This window comes from Phocoena sinus, chromosome 5, assembly GCF_008692025.1.
Source record: "Phocoena sinus isolate mPhoSin1 chromosome 5, mPhoSin1.pri, whole genome shotgun sequence".
Lineage (NCBI taxonomy): Eukaryota > Metazoa > Chordata > Mammalia > Artiodactyla > Phocoenidae > Phocoena > Phocoena sinus.
This window is the reverse complement of record NC_045767.1, coordinates 36910127-36929194: the sequence shown is the minus strand read 5'-3', so window position 1 is coordinate 36929194 and position 19068 is coordinate 36910127. Positions and strand designations below refer to the sequence as shown.

The 19068-nt window shown below is 44.1% G+C and overlaps 1 protein-coding gene across 3 annotated transcripts in view; it reads right to left on the bottom strand.

Moving 5' to 3' along the window:
* Positions 1-19068, bottom strand: part of EVC2 (EvC ciliary complex subunit 2) — a 145843-nt gene that overhangs the window by 103631 nt on the left and 23144 nt on the right. For all 3 annotated transcript variants that reach the window (XM_032632678.1, XM_032632680.1, XM_032632679.1), the window contains exon 7: positions 15846-15899. In XM_032632678.1, the coding sequence (XP_032488569.1) occupies positions 15846-15899 (54 nt within the window). The remainder of the gene's footprint in view (positions 1-15845; positions 15900-19068) is intronic.

Sequence of the window (19068 nt, the reverse complement as noted above, 5' to 3'; positions counted from 1 at the left end):
CCCTGGAGGATGCACGTGGCTGGGGAGGCATCACACAGCGGGAGGCAGGCCTGCTGCCAGGCAGTCCGGTAAATGACCCGCCAGGGGGAGCTCGAGAGTTCACGTGAGCTTCACTTAATGTGCCCAGTGTACTTCTCCCTCCTCGAAGGCTTCCTCCGGGCTCCAGTCAGCGACATCCTGGGACCAGTGTGAGTCCACTGATGGGCCAGAAGGGGCTGGCACCAAATAACAACTGTGAGAAGCAGTAAGTTCTAGACACCCCCCATTCCTCCCCTCCCTCCACCATTTCTTTGGGATCTAGAACGTGATGCCAAAGACAGCAGCAGCTGCCATCTTCCTAAGCACTCAGCATGGGGCAGGCTTGGGGCTAAGGCTGTGCTCCTATGTGGGAGCTCACATCAGAATCACCTGCAGGGTCTGTGCAAACAAATTGCTGGGCCCCTCCCTCGGGGATTCTGAGTCACTAGACCTGGGGCAGGAACCGAGAAGAGGCATTTCTAGCAAGCTCCCAGGCGAAGCTCCCACCCTTTGAGAACCCCTAGGCTAAGGGCTTCACAAGAATTAACTTCTTGAATTCTCCCAAAGACACTCTGAGCAAAATAAAAACAGCTCTGGTTTCAAATCCTACAGGCCTGGGGCATCCCTGGTGGCGCAGTGGATAGGAATCTGCCTGCCAATGCAGGCGACACGGGTTCGAGCCCTGGTCCGGGAAGATCCCACATGCCACGGAGCAACTGAGCCCGTGCGCCTCAACTACTGAGCCTGCGCTCTAGATCCCGCGAGCCACAACTACTCTAGCCAGCAGCCTAGAGCCCGTGCTCTGCAACAAGAGAGAAGCCACCGCAACGAGAAGCCCGCACACCGCAACGAAGAGTAGCCTCTGCTCGCTGCAACTAGAGAGAGCCCGCGTGCAGCAATGAAGACCCAACACAGCCAAAAAAAAAAAAAAAAAAATCCTACAGGCCTGAATTACAATGCCTCCTCTATCGAAACAGCTCTATACTTTGGGCAAGTGACTTGACCTCTGGAAACCTCAGTTCTCTCATCTGTAACATGGGGATAAAAATACCTCACAGCATGAAGATTAAACAAAATAATAATGCAGAGGAGTTTGGTGTAAAGTTTGGCTTATCTGTTTAGTCGACAAATAGATACTGGGTGTCCACTGTGTACCAGGCAATATGCTAGAAGCTAAGAAGATGCTGATGTGTTCTCCCCTTGTGTGATTACACTCTTCCTGTGGACACTGACTGGGGCTGACCCAGCCTACTTGCTTCTCACAGATAAGGGCCTGTAACAGCACAGAGAGTGAAGTTTGGGCTCTAGACTCAGACCACTGGGTGTGGGACCCATCTCTGCTACTCACTGGCCGTGTGGCATTGGGGAAAATCACTTCATCTCTCCTTGCCTTTGCTCTTCCCTTGTAAGACAGAGACAAGAGCCTTCCAAAGGTTGTACTGAGGATTAAACATGAGACATGAACACAGTCCAATGAAGTCACTAGAAGAGGGCCTAATCCGTGGCACTCACTGACTAAATGTAAGTGATTCTGGCCCTGCCTTCCTTTGTGGGTTGGGTGACCCAAGGCCACTCCACTGGTACAGAAAGGGAGATGCTACGTGGTGACCGTTACCCAGTAATTTCTTCAGAACGTGACCTCGAAAACAGGCCTGGACTAAAAGAGACTAAGATTTTTATGATACTTCCATCCTTTGGAGTGCTCTCACCAAAATGTCTATACTCAAAAATGAAAGGGAAAAAAATGTCCGTGTCCATAACAAGGGGCTTTAAAATGTTCAGCCCTTTAACCTAGTGATTTCATATCCAGGATTCACTCCTCAGGAGATAATTCAAAAATAGACATAAAAGCTTATACACAGGTTGGTTTGATCCAGAAATATGCACGAAGATTTATTTATATATAAGGCTGCTTTTAAGAACATCATATAAAATAACACAAATGGGACGTATCCTAAATGCTCCACAACACAAAGAAGGGTTAAATATTTTAAGCTTCTATGAGTTATTCTATCCATAACGGCCAATCATGCAGTCATTTTACAAGTTTTGAGAAGCAGAATAATGCATGCCTGCTAGGGAAAAAAAGGTGTTTAACAGAAGCCAAGGGTTTAAAAAGAGAAGCAAATATCCTGTGTGTCCTTCTGCATCCTCTTCTAACCCCACTTCCCAGAGGCAACTATCTTAAATAGATACTGGTTTCAGTTTCTATGGTTTAGTGAACCAGAGCGGTGAGTTAACTTAAATACTCTAAAAATTATGCACACATCTTTATTTCTTGATATGTCAACATTACACATTACTTATGAATTACTGCTACGACAGATGTGGATTTTAGCTCACGAATTTTTACCCCCGAATTTTGAAGGATTGTTGCCTACAAATAACCCTCCCTACACTTTCTCCCAATTTCAATGGTTATATTCAGTTAGCTACCTTTGTCTAACTTTAAAAAAATGGAACAGTTTTTATGGCATTAAATTTAGAGAATATTTCTTGTGTTCTTACTAAGAAAGAAAGAAGAAACTTGGTGAAACTAGTGCCCCATGTTTGCTTCCACCTCTCCTTTCACCACTTCTGCCCTCCAGAATTTATTTTATACATACATGTGTGTAGGTATATTCTGCAACCACAATTAAGTCTTTGTGGTGGTTTATAAGTTAATTCTGAAAACTAAAAATAAAAAAAAATTTAAAGGCAATATCATTATTACGACTAGACATATGTATTCACTGCATAATAAAGGAATTGAATGTAATTTTGTATAACTAAATATAAGCCCCTAAAAGTCACATATTTTTAATGCAGTGCCCTTTCTTACACTATCAATTTTCAAAATCATGCCATAGTTTTAGTTTGCTTCAACTTGGACCAATACTTGCCTGTGTAACTTTTTGTTTTTCCTGGGGTTTCTCACTGCTTTTCTTTTTTCTTCCTGGTATACACCCATTTCTTTAATGATATTAGCTGTTGCAGGGAATCATCTTTTTTTTTTTTTTTTTTCTTAAAATCATCACTCCCAGAGGTCTCTGACATTCTGATCTACTCAGGACTGGCTACTTTCTGGGCTTGGTGCACTGCTGTCGTTAGGGTTCTCTTTACTGTTTTCTTCTTTTTTGGATTCCATTCCTCCCTCTTTCTTGCATTTATTTTTCCAGTTTGATAGAGTATTTTCCATATTTATGTGTTCTCAAGTAATTGGTTTAGAAAATATTTTTATTTCTCACGTGTTAAAATATTGTTACTTTGTGTTTGTTTGATTGTTACCTTGGCTGAGACTATCACTCAAGGTCCAAAATCTTTTTCCCTCAGAATACTGAAGGAGCCACTCCACTATCTTTTAGCATAAGTGTGCCTGATGACCTCCTAGAAGGTTCTTGCTTTCTAGGAGCTTTAAGTTCTGAATGGGTAACCATTTAAAAGGAGATTTTGAATGATTTTTTTTAATGGAGTAAAATACACGTTACATAACATTTACCATTTTAATCATTTTTAAGTGTAGAGTTGTGTTAAGTGCAACCACACTGTACAACGATCTCCAGAACTTTTCCATTTAGCAAAACTGAAACACTACCCATTAAACAACTCCCCACTCCCTCCTTCCCCAGCCCCTGGTGACCACCATTCTACTTTCTGTCTCTATGAATATGATCACTCTAGGGGCTTCATATTAGTAGAATCATACAGTATTTGTCTTTTTATGAGTGGCTTATTCCACTTAGCATAACACCCTCAAGCTTCATCTATGTTGTAGCATATGTCAGAATTTCCTTTCTTTTTAAGGCTAATATTCCATTGTATGAATACACCACATCTGCTTATCCACTCACCTATTGATAGACACTTGGGTTGTTTCCAAATTTCAGCTCTTGTGAATAATGTTGCTACAAACATGAGTATACCAATCTTTTCAAGACCCTGCTTTCAATTCTTTTGGGGATATACCCAGGTGTGGAATTGCTGGGTCATATGATAATTCTATTTTTTAATTTTTAAGGAATGACCATACTGTCTTCCATAAAGGCTGCACATTTTTATTCCCATCAGCAGTGCACAAGGGTTCCAATTATTCCACATTCTTGTCAACACTTGTTATTTTCTGGGTTTTTTTTTTTAAATAAAAGCCACATTAACAGGCGTGAGGTGATTTGCATTCCCCTAATGACTAGTGATGGTGAGCATATTTTCATGTGTTCACTGGCCATTTGTATATCTTCTTTGGAGAAATGTCTATTCAAGTCTCTTGCCAATTTTTTAATCTGGTTGTTTGGTTATTATTGTTATTGAGTTGTAGGACATTAGGGACTGAATGTTTGTGTGTATTCCCAAAATTCATATGTTGAAATTCTAACCGCCCTTGTGATGGTATTAGGAGATGGGGCCTTTGGGAGGTAAATGGTGTCCTTATAAAGAGACAAATGGACCAGAGCTCTTTCTGCTCTCTGCCAAAGGCGGATTCAATGAGAAGATGGCCATCTACAAACCAGGAAATGGGTTCTCACCAGATACCATATCTACTGGCGTATCTACTTTGACCTTGGACTTCCCAGCCTAAAGAACTGTGAGAAATAAATGTGGGTTGTATAAGCCATTCAGTCTATGACACTTTGTTATAGCAGCCCAGACTAAGACATAGGATTTCTTTATGTGGTATAGATATTAACCTTTTATCATATAAATGATTTGCAAATATTTTCCCCCATTCTGTGAGCTGCCCTTCACTCTGTTGATTGTGTCCTTTGGTGTACAGAAGTTATTAATTTTGTTGTAGTCCAATTTATCTGTTTTTTTTTTCTTTTGTTACCTGTGCTCTTGGGTCATATCCAAGAAATCACTGCCAAATGCAGTGTTATGAAGCTTTCCCACATGTTTGCTTCTAAGAGCTTTATAGTTTTAGATCTTACATTTAAGTCTTTGATGCTGTATGAGTTAATTTTTGTACATGGTATAATGTAGGGGTCCAACTTTATTTTGGACCCCAACTTTATTTTGGATATCCAGTTTCCCCAACATCATTTACTGAAATGACTATCCTTTCCCCACTGAATAGTCTTGGCACTCTTGTTGAAAATCATTTTATTATAGATGTAAGGGATTCTTTTTTCCTGGGCTCTCTATTCTTTTCATTGGTCTTTATGTCTGTCTTCATAACATTACCACACTGCTTGATTATTGCAGCTCTGTAATAAGTTTTGAAATCAGGAAGCGTGAGACTTCTAACTTTGTTCTTTTTCAAGATTGTCTTGGCTATTTGGGTTCCTTTGAGATTTCATATGAATGGTTAGGATGGGTTTTCTTTCTATTTCTACAAAAAAAAATGTCATTGGAATTTTGACAGAGATTGCACTGAATCTGTAGATCATAGCAATATGAAGTCTTCCAGTCTATGGACAAGGGATGATTTTCCACTTACTGGTCTTTAATTTTCTCTCGGCAGTGTTTTGTAAATTTCAGTGTACAAGTCTTTTACCTCTTGGTTAAGCTTATTCCTAAGTATTTTATTCTTTTTGATGCTACTGTAAATTAAATTGTTTTCTTAATTTCCTTTTTGGATTGTTCATTGTGTATGTATATAAAAGCAACTGACTTTTGTGTGCTGAAGTTTCAGTAATATAAAAAATGTCTATATGCTAGTATAATATTTTAAAAGAAGACACAAAGCTGTATATACATAAAAATTCCAATTACATTAAAATAATATATATGCACCCATATACATATGGAACCTATGAAGAAAGTATTCCAGAATTTTGTTGAGTGCAATTACTTGATGAATTTTCTCTTTATGTTTCTGTGTTTTCTATAATGGGCATGTATTACTTGTATAATCAGGAGACAAAAAATGATAATAATGAGTTCTAAAGGTAAGTTTGGTAGACAAGGAGATGCACCACCCAGATCTCCCTTCAGGGAAGGACTAGGTGTCCAGCTACGGGCAGTGTGGTCAGTAGACCTCCCACTTCATGGTCTAGATCAGCTGCAGAGAGCCACCTCACCTAGGTCATGCCGACATCTGGTAACAGAACAAGGCAGAGGCATAATGGCCAGCCATTTAGCCTGATGAGGGACGCTCAGACAGGTGACAACACTTGCCCCACAGCTCTCTGCAAGGTGAAGCTTTGTCAGCCTGGATCACACTTGACTTCTTTCTCTGCCCAAACCTGCTTCCTCCTCCTCCCCTTAACAGGTGATCTGATTGTGTTGGGGGAACCCCACGACCACCCCCAGGTTAGATGATTCACTAAGACTCATATAAAATCACAAAGGACTCAGCATATAATCATTCTACAGCTATGATTACAGTGAAAGGATACAAAGAAAACTCAGCAAAAGGAAAAGGCATGTAGGGCAAAGTCCAGGGAAACCAGGAGCAAGCTTCTAAGGTCCTCTCCCAGCGGAGCTACAAAGGGCACGCCTAATTCCTGCAGCAATGAGCATAAACGCTGTCCACCAGTGAAGCTCATTTGAGACTCAGTACCCAAGGTTGTTATTCAGGACTAGTCACTTAGGCACCCTCTGCCTGGCATGTACCAAAATCCCAGACTCCAGATGGAAATGAGGTGTTCAACATAAAATATATTCTTTATAAAAACAGTTTAGGTGGGTGAGCCACCCATAGTTCAGTAACTGGTGAGAATCGTCCTGAAATCCAAGTTCCCAGATGCCAGCCAAGGGCTAACCTTGTAAGTAGGGCTTTCCAAGGATAGCAGTCTCAGGCCAGCTATGTCAACTTTTCTGCACACTGGTTACCATGTTATACCCCGATTCTGTCTCGGCATCTGCTTCCAGAGAAGCCAACCTGTGACAAGTTTAATTCAAAATGGTTGCAGGCCCCAATGTTCATTGCAGCACTATTTATAATAGTCAAGACATGGAAGCAACCTAAATATCCATCGACAGATGAATGGATGAAGAAGATGTGGTACATATACACAATGGGATATAACTCAGCCATAAAAAAGAATGAAATAATGCCATTTGCAACAACATGGATGGACCTAGAGATGATCATACTAAGTGAATTAAACCAGACAGAAAGACAAATATCATAAGATATCACTTATATGTGGAATCTAAAAAAATGATATAAATGAACTTATATACAAAATAGAAATAAACCCACAGACATAGGAAACAAACTCATGGTTACCAAAGGGGAAAGGTTGCGGGGAGGCATAAATTAAGAGTTTGGGATTAACATATATACACTACTATATGTAAAATAACCAACAAGATCCTACTGTATAGCACAGGGAACTATACTCAATTTTTTTAATAACTTACAAGGGAAAAGAATATGAATAAGAATATATATATGTATAACTGAATCACTTTTCTGTACACCTGAACCTTATGCAACATTGTAAATCAACTATACTTCAGTAAAAAAGTGGCTGCAGGTTATGGGAACATTTAATGCATTATGTAGGAGCTGGAAGACAACTAACCCATTCCTCATTACTGTGGTCACAATGCACACTGTAGTTAAGGTTAAATTTTTCTGACAGACCAACAAGGCCAACCTGACCTTCCAAACAGTCAAAGCCAAGTTAGTTTGGGAACAGGAGCTTCGGTCCAGACAATTACTGGAACCTGAATCAAAGTGTGTTGCCACATATGACTCACCTATGATGAATCAGCCTCTGTCCATAGAGGCTGTTATCAGAGGTGGTCAGGAAACCAATTCTGTTTTCAGACTCAAACATCCTGATTCTAAATCTTACATTTTCATTAGCACCAAATTGAAACGCAAGTTCTCCATTTGCACTGGAAATAGCCTTCTAAGCTCTGATTTGTGAACCTATCAGATAAGAAGAAAATCAATAAACTGGGCAACTATGAAAAGCAGTGCAAACAGGTTACATTAAAATACTGATGGAGAGGAGACAAAACATCTGTGTCTAAAGAGAACAAAAGGCTATAGATCAGCGATTTGTTTTCAAAGTTCGCTACTGACAGAAGGCAAACACTTCTAATTTTACAGCCTTAGGGAGAAGAATGGAGAGGTAAGGGAATGAATGACATTTGATCACCTACAATATGCCACTCCCTGGGCTAGATGCACGTAGGGGGTTGAACTGTGTCCTCCAAAAAGCTATGCTGAAATCTTAACCCTCAGTACCTATGCGTGTGACCTCATTTGGAAATGAGGTCTTTGCACACATAGTCAAGTTAAGATGAGGTCATACTAGATTAGGGTGGGTCCTAAATCCAGTGACTGTATCCTTATAAGGAGAGGGAGATTTGGAGACAGACATACACAGAGAAAAGACTACGTGACCATGGAGGCAGAGATTGGAGTGATGTAGCTACAACCAAGGAAGCATTTCCAGGAGCCACTTGAAGCTGGGAAGAAGCAAGGAAGGATTCTTCCCTAGAGTCTTCAAAGGGAGCATGACCCTGCTGACACCTTGATTTCAGTCTTCGAGCCTCCAGAACGGTGAGAGAATAAATTTCTGTTGTTCTAAGCTTTGTGATAATTTGTTATGTCAGCCCTAGGAAACTGAAAAAGTGTGGTATTGCTTTATCTCACTCAATCTTCAGCAATCCTGCAGGGGATGTATTATTCCCATTCCACTGATAGATAAATGGAGATGCAAAGAGATCAGGTAGTTAATCAAAGTCCATAGTTAAAGAGGGACAGACTAGCTCTGCTTAGTTCCAAGGTCTGTGTTCTCCCCGGTACATTACACTACTTGCCGTCCAGGGGGCTGTGTGGTTTTCTAAACACATTTTTAGTCTCAACCTCCCACACCGTGGTAGAAGTTACTTGTCTGATGGATGAGAACCAGAAACAGATATTGGGACAGAATTACAGGCAGGCAGCGTCCACGTACTAAAAAAACCAGGAACAAAACTAGCTCATTCTCTCAAAGTCTCCCTCCCTTCCTCCCTTTCCTGCTTTAGGAAGTAGAACAGCCAAGACAAGCCACCTCACTCCTCCTCTTCCCACCTCCACCTTGAGATCTTGCAATTCCTACTTTCCAATACCAGGTGATAAGCAAACCTAGGTAAAGACTGCCTACTTGGGGCAAGCCCACTCACAAGTCTCACTTTCTTCTTTACAACCTTCTTCATTTACCTCTGTTACTAACTTAAGCTAGGTCCTGATCCCCTGACCTGTCCACAACGCCTCTAGTCTTCAACTTCCCTCCTCCATATAAATGGCCAAAGAAGACTGAATCTCAAGATTTAGCTTTATGGGAAGGAAAATCCCCATAATCGCTCATATCACCATCATCGTCATCATCATCATCACCATCAACAACACCATCACCACCACCATCATCATCACCATCAACATCACCATCACCACCATCACCATCATCACCATCAACAACACCATCACCACCATCACCATCATTGTCCTTACCATAACATCACCATCATCACCATCAATACCATCATTATCACCACCATCACCACCATCATTATAGCTAATATGTATTGAGCAGATACTGAGTGCCAAGGATAGTTCCAAGTGCTTTACGTGTTTTATCCATTCACTCCCCACAGCAATAGTATAAAGTGGGCACTATTTTAATCCATATTTTACAGATTACAATGCCAAAGTATAAACAAGTTAAATAAATGGCCCAAGGTCACAGAGCTAACAAGTAACAGACCCAGGATTCACACCCCATGGTCTAGGCAGTAGTCTTCAGACCGCAGCTGCCTCTCCAGGGCTCAGGCTCCAGCCTGGCCTTTTACCAGGAGCCCTGCATTGAGTCATCAGGGGCTTGTGCCGCTGTGAACACTTTGATTCCCTCTCTGAGTATACAGCTCACCCTTTTGCGGTAAGTGACTAGCAGGGCAGAATTTTAGAATTCCTGAGTCTCTGGCTAAAAACCATCCCTTCAAAACTACACTTAACGATCAATATCTTTATTGAACTTTCATCAGAGGCCAAGTAATTCCTTTTAAATCTTTAGAACAATGCTTTAAATACAGAATTCACACTTCATGGGTGCAAAAACCAAGCTTTGCTATAATTCCATTTACCTGAAAATTTCTATTAAGTGGCTACATCACAATTACTGCCAGGTTTGACTCAATGTTTAGATGTGGTGGTAACCTTTCTTGACAAGGGAAGACAAGGAGCAAAGAGACCCAGGCCCTGCTCCGAGGAGCTCAGCGTCCTATAGAGGAATGGCCAGGCACACAGGCTGGGGCGACATGTGTGACTAGGGCAAGGAGAAAAGAGGGGCAGTCCCTAACCCAGCTCAAAGGACAAAGAAGACCTTCCAAGAGGTGACCCGTGGGGAGAGGACAATGAACCACGCCAGGAGGAGGGTGAGCCAGGCAGAGGGAACAACATGGGCAGGACTTGCAGATGGCAAGAGACACAGCCCAGGTCCCAGAGGGCCTTTAAGAGAAGGTTAGGGATTTGCGACATCATCCTACAGGCTTAGGGGGTTCCCTGCAGGGTTTTAAGCCAGGAAGTAACATGGTCATATCAGTATTTTAGAAAGAGACAGCCTGGAGGAGGGTGAACCTGGATGACACAGCCAATGGAGAAATGATGAGAACCACAAACAATGCTATGGGAAGCAGCAGAACATACTCGTAAAGACCATGGACTTGGGCCCTCATTGCGGGCTCAACTCTCAGCTCCTCCCCTACCACACTGTGGGACTCTGAGCCTTTCCCTCCCTGAGCTGCAGTTTCCCCATCTGTAAAATGAGGGCAAAAATCTTGCAGAAAAATTCCACTGATAATCATTGTAAGTACAGAATTTCAAAGAGCCCATCTACCTTAAACTTCATTATCTAAGAATAAAGAAAAAGAGGTGGCTCAGTGATCCCAGCTTGTCTCACCCCCAGAGCCCACACTAACTTTCCTTCTTGTCTCTGGAAAAGCATCCGTTATTATCACCACTTTAATCACGTATCAGCTGGTAGCAGATTCCTTTGATGCGTTCCACCGCTGCATTTATGAAGAGCAATGCCAGACCAAAAAAGATTTTCAAAAGAAATGCTTTAAATGCTTAAAATCCGATAACAAGTTACAAGAGCATGAGGAAAAATTGTTTATACAATTTGACTTCAATTATGTAATAAATATATTTATAGACTTGCAGAAGGCAAGAAACTACCATGCTAGCAATGGTTATCTCTGGTGGCGGGGATATGAAGAAATGTTATCTTATTCTTCTAACTTTCTCCTTGTGTCCGTGTGTGTGTGTGTGTGTGTGTGTGTGTGTGTGTGTGGAAGGGTTTTTTGTTTAAAGTGTCCATAATAGACATATATTAAATCCCACCCCCTCCCCAAACCAGGAAAAGTTTGAAAGGGAGAGCATACAGAATGATTTCTCTGAAAGACATTTTAGGAGTAATTTAGTTGAAATCCTTCAACTGCTTGAAGAAGCAGAGGAGTCAGTGACTTGCTGACCCTCGTCCCACAGCCCTTGAGGGGCAGCTCCGAGGGCAGAGACTCTGATAACTCTGGCAAGAGCAAGAGCTTGAAGGTAACCATAAACAGAGATGATCACACTCACTAACAGAGGTCTGTAAGTTAGAATCCAGTGAATAAGGCTTGGACTCCAGAAGAAACTGCACAGCATGGTTCCAATCCTCAATGTTGTATCAAACTTCAGGACCTTGGCCAGTTCCCAAAGCCTCTCAGGACCTGAGTTTTCTTCACTCTTAAATGAGGAAGTAAAACTAGATAATCTTTAAAGTCTCCCCCTGGGCAAAATTTCTATTCTGATGTCAACAAAAATGTATTAAGTGCCAACCAGGGGAATAATCTCAATGCCACAGAGTGACAAGGTTTATCAGATGTCCCAATGCCACTAGATCCCAGCAAGGGGTGCCACCAGCCTGCTTGGGGGATGTGAAGGAATCACAGAGGTGGAGAAAGTTGGTCAGGGTCCTGCAGGATGTTTATGAGCTGCCAGAGGACAGGAAGGAAAGGATCAGCATGTGTAAAACTGGAGCGATGTGGAAAACACAGGAACCCCACGGCACAGGGAGATAGCAGAGGTCACCTTTCCTGATGGAGCCTGAATCCTAACTTAAGGGAACTGGGCTTTATCCAGCAGGCAATGGGGAGCCCCTCCAGAATAGAAAGTGAGCAGGCTTGTGTTTCAGGATGATGGGCTGGAGGGAAGCAGGACTGAACAGGCAGAAGGCTGGTAAGTCATCCAAAGAAGTGATCCAGAGAAGGCAGACGTGATGATATGCGACTGCATGCTTCCAGCCCTCTGAGTTAAACCCAAAGCCAAATGATTTTGCCAGTGGAGTTACACGTTCCCTCCACTGTGCTCAAGGGCACACACTGTAAATCTTTGTGTTTGAGAAATTCTCATATCGTACATAGCTATCTACTGAGGCATTCTTTATCTTATTAATGAATAGGAGCTCTTTATATTATAAAGACATTAATCCTTTTTAATGTATGCTACAAATATTTTCCCAAGTTTACCCCTTACCTTTTTTAATACTGTTTTCAAATGTAAAGTTTTCAACTATTTTGTGTACTCAGACCCATGGTTTTGCCCCATGGTTTTTTTCATAGCATATTAACCGATATTTACTCTTTAAAAATTGTTTTATCCATTTAGATTTAAATCTGTTGAGGGAATTCATCTTCATTTTTCTTCCAAAAGATCCTGTCAGCTGTCCCCCAAATTACAAGAAGCTGGAGTGAAGTCCAGCTCAATCAGAACACCTCCACTCAACTACTATCCATAGGATAAACAAGGTCCTACTGGATAGCACTGGAAACTATACTCAATATCCTGTGATAAACTACAATGGAAAAGAATACGAAAAAGTATATATATATATATGTATAACTGAGTTACTCTACTGTACAGCAGAAATTAACACAACATTGTAAATCAACTATATTTCAATACAATTTTTTAAAAAAAGAACACCTGCACTCAATGTCCGGCACAGGGTGGAGGGATTCTTTTTCTCTCTATTCATCCAGGAGGCAGAAAGGGTAAGAAGACTTCTTGGGGTCTTAGTTGACATCTATCAGTTTCACCCTCAGGAAATTAATAAGAAATTAAGGAGGTGATGGCATCTCTTCCAAGTGTTGCAGTTCCCAATTTACACAATGGGTTACTCAATGTCTTTGCTTTGTAGTTTTTAACTGCTTGATAAAAATGTCAGAGGAGCTTATACCTCACTGCTGAGTTCCTCCTATTCATCACTGTCACACTTTCCTAGTATAACGACGTTATCTCTGCAGGTGCCCAAGTCAACCGTGCTAGAACACACGCTGCAGCTGGCAAGGGCTAGGCCTCCTCCTTACGTATACCTAAAAGGTGCCAGGCACTGTGCTCGAGCCCAGTAAACCTTGGTTCACGTCCAACTGACAGTCAAACAGGCTTAACCTTGACGTCAGATCTTCAGATACATATTTTAGAAACCTCTCCTCCACCCTTAATTAACTCCTTCAAGATCCAAGTGAATTCTTACCTCCTCCAAGAGGCCTGCCATCCACCCAGCCCACCCAGCCCACCCTTTCCCCCTTGTCAGTACCCCCAGAACCTATGATCTGTACGTTGGGTCACAACCTCACAAGTTCAGTCACAGCTGATGTACGTGGTTTGTTTGGCTTTTTGCCCTTGTTTAATGTCTCAGTGTGGGGAAGGGATGGTGGGTGATGGTCGATCGGAATCTCCAGGCTGCCTCAGACTCCTCTGTGCCCTAGAATCTTGCGTGGGCCTGACTCACACGCTTACAGCACCGGCACGGCCCTCGTGGGAATTTAAGCTTGAGACCCTGATACGTAACATTCTTTTCGCAATTAACACAGAACATTTGCACAGCAGCGTTATTTCCATGTGTAATAATACTGATGATGTTTATTGAGCGCTTACAGGATGCAAGGCACTGTGCCGAGTGCTTTGCCTGCATCAATCCGTTTACTTTGACGACCACCCTATGAAGTGGGTACTATTATTATTCTCATTTTACAGCCAGGATACTGAGGTCCAGGGAGGTAAGTAATGTGCCCAAGGTCATATACAATCCGTGGAAAAACAGGGATGCAAGTCCCGGCCTCTGGTGCAAGGGCCCGTTGTTTCCACAACACTCTAGGGCCATCACCTGCATATGTCTCATCTCCCCAGTCGATAATGACCTCCTTGAACATGGTCCACAGGCAGAGGTCACCTGGCCCAGGGGCCAGTGGGGCTGAAATCCAACCCATTGCTCCACTGCCAAGGCTTGCACCCATGGGTCTGCAGCCCTGGGGGGCCACCTATGCCTGTTTCTCCTGAAGGCAATGAGCTGGAGACAGCCCTGAAGACCTGGGTATGGCTCGTCTCCATCTATGTGAGGAGGTCTGGGCCACGGAGAAAGGGCTCATAAATACTGATTAAATGAATGTTCTCTGACCTTTATTGCAATCACGCGGCATTGACAACAATCAGCTCAGTCACGGGATATTTACCTGTTGAGTGCCACCCACAACGTAAGGCACCGTGCGGGGTGCAGGAAGGGATCAGACATGGTGCCGCCCGGAGAACTGTCTGCACCTGTGTGCCTGACTCGGGTTTTGCGCCGGCCTCATCTGTGCAGCCATTCGGCTCACTAGGAGGCAGTGTGGCCCACTGCCCAGCAGCAGGGCTCTGGAGCCAAAGGGCCTGGGTTCATACCTTATTCTAATACTACCTGTGCAGAATGGCGTTCACACAGCAGGTCTGAGACTTCCATCCTCTGGGAGGCCTGCTCAAGGTGCTGGGCCTTGGCTGGTGTCTGGGAACTCAGGTTTCAGAGGGTTCCCATCATCTCCTGATAAGAGGGGCTCACAGGGCCTAAACTGTTGGGCAAAGGATGTGGTGTACACTGAATACATGCTGTCCTCCTGGGAGGTACCAGGCAGAGGGTGCCCCGTGCCCAGCTCCCAGTACAAACCCTGGCACTGGGTCTCTAATGAGCTTCCCTGGTAGACAGCACTTCACATGTGCTGTCACAACCTGATGTCAGAGGAATTAAGCGTGTCCTACAGGTCCCCACTGGGAGAGGACCCTGGAAGCCTGCACCTGGTGTCCTCCAGACCTCGCCCTGAGTCCCTGTCCCCTTTGCTGATTCTGCTTTGCATCCTTTCTCTGTCATAAATCAGCCTGAGTAAGACTATGTGTGCGGTCCTGTGAGCCCCCCTAGGGAATCACTGCACCTGGGAGTGGTCTTGGGAACACTGATACCCTAGCCATGTGACGTTGGGCAAATGACTTGACCTAAGTGTGCCTCAGTTTCTCCATCTATAAAATGGAGGTGATTTAAAATACAATCTCTTCCCTCAGATTATGGTGAAGATGTCACAATTCAACAAATGAAGACGCTTAGGATGCCTGGCACCTAGTAGGTGCTTAAGAAATGTGGAGCGTGGTTATATAGTGAATAAACACTTGATGAACATGCGAATGAGTGAATGCATGAGCTGTGGGTGATTGAATGATGAACAAAAATGGAGAAATGTTAATGGTGAACAGCAGAAGCAGGCCTGCAGGGCCCTGGGCAGCTCTGGGAAGACAAAACATGACCACCCACTAGCCGTGGGGTGAACACTGCAGGGTGGGTACCAGCCGGCTGATGGGTGGGTGAGGCCCCAGCCTGTCCAGGCAGTGACCGACCGGTCTTGCCCAGATGAAAGGGTCATCCAGGAAACTAGCCAGACAGCCTCAGCCCACACTGGGGGACCCCAGACTGCACAGAGCCCCCAGCCTTGGCTCGTGTCTGGGAGGCTAAGGCCAGCGGTAGACTCCTACCCTTGGCTCTGAGGACAGCAAGAGACCACACACCAAAGACATAAAAAGACACACCGGGGGCATAAAGCAGGTGTCCGGGTCAAAGATTTTCTCCTACCGTTATCTTTTCTTCTGTTGTTATGGTGAAAAGGGCTTTTAGCTGGGCTCTGTTCTAGAAAAAGGAAAAAGAAAGCACTTCAGTAAATAGGTTTTGACATCTGAGACACGGGGTAACATTTCGTGTTTCCGACCCACCAACCCACCGTGCCTGGAACAACACTGGGCCCTTGACTTTGCGGGTGGAGGCTTGTGGAGGTCTTAAAGTCCCTTTGGGGGTAAGGTCTATGAAACCGTGATGCCTCCTTCTCTCCTAGAGGCATGTGTGAAATCCAAACACCAGTTTCCCTAATTGCTAGGGAAACCCAGGCAGTATGTCCTGGTGGTGAAACACTTGGGGTTACAGTCAGGTCGGGCTGGGGTGAGGGATGACCCTGAAGCTTACCCGCCCTGTGACCTGGAGCAGTCTCTTTCACCCTCTGGTCTGTACCCTTCAGGAAGGGGGAGAGAATCACAGGCTCTGATATCATTGCTCCAATTGTCAGCTCTCTTTCCAATGCTCCCAACACCCCTAAACCCCAACTCCCTACGTGTCTCCTCCCAATACCTTCTAATACTCCTCTGCTTAGAAAACATAGGAAATGGAAAAATGAAGGGTGAGCGTTATGACTGCTATCTGTCCAGCCATGTGGTATCTGAGGAGGCTCAACATGAGATCATACTTCTTCCTGAGGGTAGAGTCAGAATATCTTGCAACTGAAAGGCAGTGCAGGGTAGTCTGGAGATAACCAGACTACCCCAGTTCACGCCTGGCTCTATCACTCTCCAGCACTCTGGTTTTGGACAAGTTATTGACCTCTCTGAGCCTCAGTTTCCTCATCTGTACAATGGGAATTATATTCAACTCGGAGGATTGCTGTGAGGATTAATTAGAAGGGTGCCTGGCACATAGGGAGGAGTGCTGTGAAAGTATTACTGCTATTGGGTGTAGCAGGTGGTGATGGGTGGTTGTATCAATGTAGGTAACCTGGTCTGGAGACTTGGAGCCCGAAGTCCAGTGAGCTAGGCAACCCCTGTGTAATCCTATCACGGCCACTTGGAGGCATTTTCCCTTGACCTGAGTGATGGTCCGCCTGAGGTAGGAAACCTCCTGATCCATGCCCTACAGTTGTTACAGCAGTCACACTGGGAGCACTGGGGCATCCCAAATGCATCATGGGCCAGCAGGACAAGCTGATGGAGGCTTCCAAGGGAAGTCAAAATGTCACAAGATTTCCTTTTCAGGAGGGAAATGGAAATTTTAAGAAACAAACAAATAAACAAACAAGTCTTTAAAGAAGAGACACCTATGGAGCAATCATTTGGCCCTTTCTGTTCCTGAATTGTCTGTGCTTTGGAATATTCATGGTGCTCTGTGAGTTTCAGGGTCTCCTGAACTACTGGGTTCAAAGGCCAGTTTCCTCTCTCTTCACTCCCTCTGGGTCCCTCCTCCTTGTGTTTCCTGACACTCAAAGTCTCAGCAGAAAGGGGCTGAAAGTGTACTTCATCTCTCTGCAAAACATGAATCCTCAGCCCCGCGCCTACATAAACTTCAAGGCTTGAGAAACATGTTTTAGATCACAGCCTGAAGTCAGGAAACATGGACCACGTGAGATCCAGTGATGGTTTTATAAGGTGGGCAGCATGTTTATACAATAAATGGTAAGGAACGGGAGATGAATGTTCTAGATTTCCCCCTCTTTGACCTCCCTTCATCTAGGTCCTGTCTCATCTACCCTTGTATGAATTTGAGGTGCATGTGTGTATGTGTGCATATCCACGTGCATGTGTGTATCCATGTCCACGCGTGTATGTGTGCATATCCACGTGCACGTGTATGCATGTGTGTGTCCACGTGCATGTATGTGTGCATTTCCACGTGCACATGTGTGAACCCATGTGCATGTGTGCATATCCACGTGCATGTGTGTGCATGTGTGTGTCCACGTGCATGTATGTGTGCATTTCCATGTGCACACGTGCATGTGTGTACACCCACATGCACATGTGTGTATCCATGTGTATATCCACGTGCACATGTGTGTGCATGTGTGTGTATCCATGTGCATGCATGTGTGCACATCTGTGTGTGTGTGTTTGAGAAAGTAGTTTCCAGATCTAAACATAATGCATTTCTGACAGTACCTACCTCATGCTGTGAGGATTAGTAAGTGGTAACTATTTTTATTACCCTCTCCACTGATCTCATACCATGTGAAAATGTCAGAACTAGAAAAGATTGCCAGGAGTCTTCCTACCCCTCTCATTTTTCAGGTAGGAAAACTGAAACTCAGAGACACCGAACTGTTCTGAAAACACAGCGAGGACAGCGTTCCCACCTCTGAAATACCAGACACCAGCTCCACACTAACTTGAAGGATTTCAAGTTGGGCACCTGCATTTTTAAATAACTCCTTTATTCTCCCATTTGTAGTGTCAGCCTCTTTATGGCTGACAAGCAGAGTAGACCACTGTTCTCTTGGGGAGTTGTCGTGAGTCTCACTCAAACTTTGATCATGTTCAGCCCCAAATACACTGGACCTTCTTGCCATCCCACAGGAAGGCCTAGGAGTCACCCAAAGAAACTGTGAAGTCCAAATGGGTGAACCGATTGGAGAACGAAGCATAGGAGCCGCTCACCATTATCAACACTCATCCACTCAGCAAATGCTGGCCCCTTCCACGGGCCTTCCAGGGCCAGGAAGGGTGATGCTGACAGTCTAACGCAGGCAGGAACCTACAACACATGGAATCTCCAGGTGGGCAGGGGGACTCTCCCCTCTGTCTACAGAACTGCCCAGAGAGCACCTGAAGGCTTGGAAGGGGATGGAAAGAAACTGCAGGCCACGTGCAAATATAAAATTACCTCTTTTATCCCCACAAGAGACTGGAGACTATAGAACGATCTCCCTTTTACTGATGAGAAACTAGAGGCTCAGAGAAGTTAAAAAAGAAAACAATCACACCTGCCCAAGAGCCATTAGTTCACTGATCTATTCATTCGTTCACTCAACAAACATTTACTGAGCAACTAGTGTGGGTGGGGCTCTATTTTTGGCACTGAGAACACACCTGGGAATAGGGCCAATGGGGTCCCTGGTCTCACTGAGTGACATCCTAGTGGCAGATGGGGGTTTACTGGGGGGATGGGGTTAACATGACACAGACAGGCACCAAGCAAAGCAATGGACAGGACCCATCAGGGGGTGACAGCCAAGGAGGTCGCCCTGGGGTGAGAGGCCCCA